General features: G+C 45.1%; 2 protein-coding genes across 3 annotated transcripts; both read right to left on the minus strand.

Annotated features, from left to right (window-relative positions):
* Positions 1 to 135: 135 nt before the first annotated feature.
* Positions 136 to 5,045, minus strand: LOC110537217 (zinc-binding protein A33). Of its 2 annotated transcripts, XM_036937220.1 has the most exons (7): positions 4,273 to 5,044; positions 3,745 to 3,840; positions 3,366 to 3,599; positions 2,696 to 2,718; positions 2,478 to 2,593; positions 594 to 1,219; positions 136 to 560 (listed from the first exon to the last, which is right to left on the minus strand). In XM_036937220.1, exons 1-6 carry the CDS (start codon positions 4,897 to 4,899, stop codon positions 675 to 677), a joined length of 1,641 nt encoding a protein of 546 aa, XP_036793115.1. In that variant the 5' UTR covers positions 4,900 to 5,044; the 3' UTR covers positions 136 to 560; positions 594 to 674. The 2 variants fall into 2 exon arrangements, with proteins under 2 accessions (XP_036793115.1, XP_036793116.1); XM_036937221.1 differs by lacking the exon at positions 3,745 to 3,840 and having other exon boundaries at positions 4,273 to 5,045.
* Positions 5,046 to 7,667: 2,622 nt separating this feature from the next.
* On the minus strand, positions 7,668 to 8,096 carry LOC110536819 (profilin-2-like). Its single transcript, XM_036939494.1, has one exon. It carries the CDS (start codon positions 8,094 to 8,096, stop codon positions 7,668 to 7,670), a length of 429 nt encoding a protein of 142 aa, XP_036795389.1.
* Positions 8,097 to 8,352: the final 256 nt, after the last annotated feature.

Below are 8,352 nucleotides of genomic sequence, written 5' to 3' on the forward strand. Positions count from 1 at the left end.
TTAGCCTTCTGGCCTACTCTACGTGACACCTGTGCTCTGACATGCACAAATCCACCATGCAGAAGTGTGTTTATGCCTGTTACTGTTTGTGCTGAGACTGTCCAGATCAAATATCAGGTTCTATTTCAACAGAGAGACACAAAACAAATTCTTATTTATTTTGAATGGTACAGTATTGTGAGGTGAACATTTGAAATACTGATGATATCCACAATTCACTAAAATATTATTATTATGCATTGAAGATTACTTATTAAAATAGTTGGCCCATTTATGTCTCAAAATATTGAACTGCCTTACATTGTACACGATAAGGCAATTTTGTATTCATCATTCTGTTTACGCCAGTCACGTACAATTTACACTGTAATACTGCAAAAGGTTATTGCGCATACATACATTTAACAAACCTTGATGGTGAAGCTCTGGCCCACATCAAGATTACATTTGAAAAATGTATTATTTACAGTTGGCCTGCTTACTCTCTCTAACATCTCAAACAATATAATAGCTATATATAATATATTTAATATAATATATATAGCTTATAATCTAACAATCTAACAATCTATAATCTAATCTATAATCTAATTTAGATTCTGAGGGTATTTTAGCATCACACCAGTGTAAGGATGGCCTCAGGCTTTGTGGGGAATAGATAAGTGCCGCATCTGTCAGATTTTGGGAAGGAAAACTTTGAGGGGCTCATTCTCATGCACTTTATCCAGGAATCCCAGATTGAAGTAGGGGTACAACGTCTCTGTGAAGGTTTCACGGAACGTATAGAGATGTGTCATGCTCTCTGCATTGTAGAAAGACACCAGACCCCTCTTATAATCCAGATATACCCCTATCCTAGCCAGAGGCTCCTCCAGTGAAAGCACAGTAGGGGGTGATGTACAGGCCATGTACTGTATTCCATAGGACAGGGACAGGGTCCAAAAGCCATTGGCCGGCAAGGCTTTGATTACTCCCTTCCTCGATACAGTTTCTCTAGCCACACCCACGGTCCACACAGTGCTGCTGTAGACCTCTATCTCCCAGTAGTGGCGGCCGTAGGTGAAGCCCTGACTGCCCAACAGGGACAATGCAGCATTGAAGCGGTTGGGGTTGTCCTGGACAGAGTGGTTGAAGGTCTGGTAGCGGACACAGGTGAGGGAGGAGGTCAGGCTAAGCCAGGGGTTGGCCGTGCTCGAATTCAAGGTGATGGCGGCCGGAACTGAAAATAAGAGAAAATTAGTTGGTCAAGTTAGGTATTGCATGATTTTACATGCCATGACACAGATACAAAGCATTACAACCATAAGGCTCTCCGCCCACAACAGTAAGGCTCTCCAGAGGGTAGTGAGGTCTGCACAAAGCATCACCAGGGGCAAACTACCTGCCCTCCAGGACACCTACACCACCCGATGTCACAGGAAGGCCATAAAGATAATCAAGGACAACAACTACCCGAGCCACTGCCTGTTCACCCCACTATCATCCAGAAGGCGAGGTCAGTACAGGTGTATCAAAGCAGGGACCGAGAGACTGAGAAACAGCTTCTATCTCAAGGCCATCAGACTGTTAACCAGCCACCACTAACATTGAGTGGCTGCTGCCAACATACTGACTCAACTCCAGCCACTTTAATAATGGAAATTGATGGGAAATTGATGTAAAAAATTGTATCACTAGCCACTTTAAACAATGCCACTTAATATAATGTTTACATACCCTACATTACTCATCTCATATATATATGTATATACTGTACTCTATATAATGTACTGCATCTTGCCATCTTTATGTAATACATGTATCACTAGCCATTTTAAACTATGCCACTTTATGTTTATATACCCTACATTACTCATCTCATATGTATATACTGTACTCTATACCATCTACTGCATCTTGCCTATGCCGTTCTGTACCATCACTCATTCATATATCTTTATGTACATATTCTTTATCCCTTTACACTTGTGTGTATAAGGTAGTAGTTGTGGAATTGTTAGGTTAGATTACTCGTTGGTTATTACTGCATTGTCGGAACTAGAAGCACAAGCATTTCGCTACACTCGCATTAACATCTGCTAACCATGTGTATGTGACAAATACAATTTGATTTGATTTGACAATGTGAACACAGTATAATTCTCAGTAGCAGTTTCAACTTTCCATTTTAAATAACAAAACAACTGTCAAGTAGTCAATTCTGGGCAATTCATGTATGTTGCAGAGGAAAAATAGTTGCTGAAAGCTCCTGAATTATTGCTCCTGAGTGCTGTAATTATCAGTCACTCTACTAAAGGTTCAGTGGAGGCAGCTGAGGGGAGGACAGCTCATAATAAGGGCTGGAATGGAGTCATTGGAATGGTATCAAACATGGCTTCCATGTGATTGATACCATTCCATTGACTCCATAACAACCATTACTATAAGCCTTCCTCCCCTCAGCAGCCTCCACTCTAAAGGTTAATGCCTTACAGTACCTGGGTAGATGCTTCCTTTCAGTGATTTCCACACTCGGTACTGCAGGGGCCCTGCGAACCGACCCTCACACAGGCTGGGGGCCGTGAGAGTAGGCTTTTCAAACTTGGGAGTCGGCCTGCCAAAGGCAACACAAGCTTCAGACAATACATATCAGAAACATGAAAGCTCCATTATGGAATAATAATCTAAAACGTCCCACGTCCCATCATGCACTCACCTCTGGACCAGGGTCTTGATATTCTGGGACGAGACAGGAAAAACAGAGGGGAGAGTGTGCTGATTAGTTTTGGCAGTGGGTAAAATGAGAGAAAGCTGTTTTCCACATGACATCAGTGTCTGAGCTCACGCTATCCCGGCCCTGTGGGATCTCCCAGTGGTTGGGGGAAAGTCCCTGGGTCTGAGCCTGCTTTCCCTATAATCTCCTTATCCTCACCATTGACCAGGAGTGAGGTCATGGGCCCACATCCTGCCTGTGCTCCACCCTGAAGGGTCCCTCCCTGCACTCTGGAGGGCCATTGTGTGTATTTTATGTGTTTGTCATTGATAAGGGTCTTGTCCTTATCAAGGATAATGCTGAGTGAATTTCCCAAGTTGGGATCAATGAAGTACTACTCTACTCATTGCTATCAGAAAGACCTTTCTGTAGAATGCCTAGAATGGTTACTTACTAACTTATTACAGCAGATGTAAATGTCTAGAAGTGTGCAAGCTAATTTTGTCCTCCCATCCAGTACATCATTTTCAAACAGCACAAGCAAAATAACATAAAATCTAACCTAAAACTTTTCAGTGTGAAACACATATTTTTCACATTCCCCCGTCAAGGAGGCTCATTGAGTTACTTCTCATGTGAAATTCCACCAGCCTAGAATTACCCTGTCTCTCACCCGCAGCAATGTAAAGGGGTCCTGTTCCCTCAGCTTGTCCTCGATCTCATTCAGGGCCCTCTGCAGACGGCAGACCTCCACACAGAGCAGGGCCTTGTGTTCGTCCAGTCTGATCAGCTCCCTGCGCTCCTCTGTCTTCAGCTTCACCTGCAGCAGCTTCTCTTCCTGGTACAGAAACTGGTGCAGGTCGCTGAACTGGGCCTCGATGCGCTGCTTCAGGTCTGCCGTGTGCTCCTGGGGGGACAGAAAGTGTGTGGGGTTTTAGGGGGGGGCTCATTAGCAATGGCAGTTAGTTCAAGAGGGTCAAGGTTTATGAGACACTCAAGGTTTAAGTGCAATGTACAGATTGTTACAAGCTGTAGATACTTGAGTGTTTCACCTTGAGCTTCTTGACCTCGTCCTCAGTCTCTCTCTCACACTGCAGGGCTGTGTTCAGCTCCCCTTTCAGAGAGTCCATGGAACTGCTGAGAGACGCCTGCATGGCCAGAATAAAGTAGCAGCATGATTCAAAGTCGGCATCAGGCTTGGTGCTGGAATATGAATGTTATGGGAAACAATCCGGATGCAACTCATAACAGGAGAATGTGGGGAGAATAATGAGCAGTTTGTCTTACAGAAAAAAGTGACACATAAAGTGGTGACAAGTCATTGACATTGTAGTTGATGATGTCAAGTCACTTTGTTTTTTTTGTGCAACATTTGATCAAATCAACTTTTTTTGCTTCAATTCCTCCCAAGCAAAATTCTACTGCTCAGTCCATAGCACCACCTGTCTTCAATTTCCCCTGCAACTGGGACCCTTGGTTGAGTTGTTTTTTTTAACTCTGAGCTAAGCCTTTTACTAGCATTCTTTTAAAAATGTAAGAGTGTAACAAGGCAACACAAGTCAAATAGAATTTGGACTTACCCTGTATCTCTGCTGTGCCTCATGGACACACACCATGTTGTGGTTCCGGTGTTCCTGAGAGAGTCCACACACCAGACACAACAGCTCTTGGTCCTCCTCACAGTAGAGCTTCAGCTCCTCTCGGTGCCGGGCACAGCACGGGGCAGGAGCAAGGCTCCTCTCTGGTACCCCCATGTCCCCCAGCAGCCCCTCTCTCTCCTCCAGGCCCTGGCAGTAGCTCTCCACTATGTTACCCACGATGCGGTTGGGCCGGTAGCTCTGGCCAGGGAAGACTTTCCTGCACTGGGGACAGGATCCGGACCCCCCCTGGACCTGGCCTCTGGGGCCCGTCCAGTAGCCAGCGATACATGCCTGGCAGAAGGTGTGGTCGCAGGGCAGGGAGACAGGCTGCTTGAAGAGGTCCAGGCAGATAGAACAGGTCAGGTCTCGGCTGAGTCGCTGTGCTGAGCTCTTGGATACTTGCCCAGCCATACTAGACGACCTCTGCTTTTCCTTTGTAGTTTGCATTGGAAGCTCCCCCTCCCTGTTTTTGGAACTTTTCTTGTCTGATTTCTCCACCTCGACGTTGTGTGGAGACGCTAACTGGAGTTTCTCCACCTCTCTGTGATTCTTACTCCTTATGTTCATTCCTTCTTTCAGAATTATCGTTTTTTTTGTGCTGGATTGGAAGCTTTTGAGACGTCCACCTTCTCCTGAGTGTTTGGGTCCTCTCTGTCTGGTCTCCGCTCTGACTCAGCTCAGTCTTCCTGTTGACTGTGGGAAAGGAAGGGGCTGGTGAGGAGGCGGCCTCTCTATTGCTCCATCCCAGATAGGCAGTGGTGCTCTGTGGGCCCCCTTGTAAACTCCCCCTCTGATGTCAGAGCTACAGTCAGGAAAATAAGGCAGGCCAGCCATGGTCATTCTGTGCTCTGATTGTTTGTGTAGAGAAGTTATTGTGGTAACTGCAGTGCAGTCCTGGTTCTTGAGCAGAATAGCATTGTTAATAATCCACTTTACTATAATGCTTAGTTATGGGAATCAGTTAATCCCTAGTGTGTGTGTGTGTGTGTGTGTGTGTGTGTGTGTGTGTGTGTGTGTGTGTGTGTGTGTGTGTGTGTGTTTGTTTAGGCCTACAGTATTGTATGTGAAAACTTTGAGTCAAAACAGATGTGCCCTATTTTTTATTTAGCTGGCTGGAAAACTACCTACATTTTGCATGACACTAAACAATGGTATTACATTATTTCAAAGAGCCATATACTGTAACATCACTGACAAAATATATTATCAACTGGCAGAAAATGTATACAAAAATATATAAGTGAACAGTGATGGCTGTTCTCTATAAACTCCTAAGTGTGGGAGCCTACTGTGCTTAAATAGTACCTTGATGTGTGTACTCGCACATCTGGAGCTCCAGTCAGCTATAGCCAACTACACCCATGTTCATGTGAGTACCCAAACAGGTTTTTCATAACTGAACTTTCCAATAGAAGTGTGTGCATTTATCAAATCTAATTTTATTATACACATACACAGATCACTGATGTGATCTTCCTGTCTGGGTTGGCGCCCCCCCTTGGGTTGTGCCGTGGCGGAGATCTTTGTGGGCTATACTCGGCCTTGTCTCAGAATGGTAAGTTGGTGGTTGAAGATATCCCTCTAGTGGTGTGGGGGCTGTGCTTTGGTGAAGTGGGTGGGGTTATATCCTTCCTGTTTGGCCCTGTCCGGGGGTATCATCGGATGGGGCCAAAGTGTCTCCTGACCCCTCCTGTCTCAGCCTCCAGTATTTATGCTGCAATAGTTTGGGTCGGGGGGCTGGGGTCAGTCTGTTATATCTGGAGTATTTCTCCTGTCTTATCCGGTGTCCTGTGTGAATTTAAGTATGCTCTCTCTAATTCTCTTTCTTTCTCTCTCTCTCTCTCTCAGAGGACCTGAGCCCTAGGACCATGCCTCAGGACCACCTGGCATGATGACTCCTTGCTGTCCCCAGTCCACCCGGCCGTGCTGCTGCTCCAGTTTCAATTGTTCTGCCTGTGGCTATGGAATCCTGACCTGTTCACCGGACGTGCTACCTGTCCCAGACCTACTATTTGACCATGCTGGTCATTTAAGAACATTTGAACATCTTGGCCATATTCTGTTATAATCACCACCCGGCACAGCCAGAAGAGGACTGGCCACCCCTCATAGCCTAGTTCCTCTCTATGTTTCGGCCTTTCTAGGGAGTTTTTCCTCGCCAACGTGCACCTGCATTGCTTGCTATTTGGGGTTTTAGGCTGGGTTTCTGTACAGCACTTTGACATATCAGCTGATGTACGAAGGGCTATATAAATACATTTGATTGGTGGGTGTAAAAAAAAAAATGCTTGTGTTCCTAGTTCCAACAGCGCAGTAGTATCAGACAATGTGGGGAGGATAGTTCAACGCAATTAAGTTCAATAACCAGTACAGTGTCAGCCTGCGCTAGCTGGTTACTTTTAAGTGCACTCCAATGTAGACAAACACCTTGTCAAACACTATGGGCTGAAGTCATATTTTGAGCATATGCCCTTTTTTATTTCTTCTACCTGATGTTAATATCAGGCACTGCATGCATGAGTCACATTTCTTTCTTAATTGTTCATGTCTCTAATACATTCTGTTCTGAAGGTATATTATAGACCTTAGACTCATGTTATGCTATTATGCAAGTTATAAACGCAATGTGTGACCATTTCTCCAAGATTCTTGACAGGGTATGTATTTACTCTGCTTTTGGTGTCTAGTATTCCAAGCAGCAGGCATACTTAGCCTACTACTTGTTAAACTGAGTGTCTGACACTTAACTTTTTAACTGAATTTTTGTCAGTTATTGTCACATTGCCTGTTTATCCTGGTCTGTGGCTGACCATGTAATTTTTTTTAATTTTTTTTTTTATTTCACCTTTATTTAACCAGGTAGGCTAGTTGAGAACAAGTTCTCATTTGCAACTGCGACCTGGCCAAGATAAGGCATAGCAGTGTGAACAGACAACACAGAGTTACACATGGAGTAAACAATTAACAAGTCAATGACACAGTAGAAAAAAGGGGAGTCTATATACATTGTGTGCAAAAGGCATGAGAAGGTAGGCGAATAATTACAACTATGCAGATTAACACTGGAGTGATAAATGATCAGATGGTTATGTACAGGTAATACTGTAATGACAATGTAGGACCTGGCCATACAGACTCGTGTGTACTTGTCTTGCATACTAGGTTACTGTATTCTAGGTCACTACACAATTAAAGAAGCACAAATATGCCACTAACTACAGGACACAGTGTAGACAGTTTTAGACGGTTTCAACTCAGTTTACTCCGTCAAATATCCCATACTGTCCATGACACAGGAATATCCTCCCAAGCAAGAGTTCAGGTAAGCAGTAAATTCAAGCAAGTTGTGATGATCCTGCGTTGCGAAGGCATGCAGCCATCTGATAGGCCTTGTGATTGAGGAATCCGCTGCTGATCCCCCTGTTGCCGAGGAGCACCAGGAGGAGATGGCGTGTCCGGCGCACGGCCACACCCCGGCTGGGCCTGTGCTTGGTGCGCAGGTCCATTGACCTTTCCCCTGGGGTGACCATGTTGTCCCTCACCAGGGCACAGCGCAGCCCCCCCAGGCTCACTCCCTGGGTCTGGATGGCCTCTCTCTTCCTGGCCAGTATCCTCCTAATCTCACGCCGGGTCAGATGTTCCAGGGATCCCCCTGGAGTGGCCGCCATCACCCTGCGGGTACTGACGTTCACCAACGCACAGTCTGCACACTGGCCCTCAAACATCAACCTGTCCACATAGTGCTGCAAGCTGGGCAATGCCATTCCTGGGGAAGGATGTGTCCCTGAAAATATTAATTTATTTTAGCCTGAGATAATTAAAGCAGAAAGTGTGCAGAATGGTGATCAAGTATGGAGAGAATTGATTATCTACCAACATGGGTCCATATTGAGAATTCCCTAAAAACCTACCTTGTTGGTGTGGGGAAAACATGTCAGTGAAATACTGCCACTGTGTCAACTGAAGCATCTCAGACTTCTGTGATGTCACAAAGGATAACTAATAATGTCATCCCCTTTT

The sequence above is a fragment of the Oncorhynchus mykiss genome, chromosome 12, assembly GCF_013265735.2.
Source record: "Oncorhynchus mykiss isolate Arlee chromosome 12, USDA_OmykA_1.1, whole genome shotgun sequence".
Classification (NCBI taxonomy): domain Eukaryota; kingdom Metazoa; phylum Chordata; class Actinopteri; order Salmoniformes; family Salmonidae; genus Oncorhynchus; species Oncorhynchus mykiss.

Excerpts from the sequence above, each read along its gene's own strand:
- LOC110536819 (XM_036939494.1), bottom strand. The coding sequence starts at position 8,096 with ATGGCATTGCCCAGCTTGCAGCACTATGTGGACAGGTTGATGTTTGAG.
- LOC110537217 (XM_036937220.1), bottom strand. The coding sequence starts at position 4,899 with ATGAACATAAGGAGTAAGAATCACAGAGAGGTGGAGAAACTCCAGTTA. Across the intron at positions 2,594-2,695 it reads ATCAAGACCCTGGTCCAGAG|GCCGACTCCCAAGTTTGAAA; the intron begins GTGAGTGCATGA and ends TGCCTTTGGCAG. Across the intron at positions 1,220-2,477 it reads GAAAGGAAGCATCTACCCAG|TTCCGGCCGCCATCACCTTG; the intron begins GTACTGTAAGGC and ends TCTTATTTTCAG.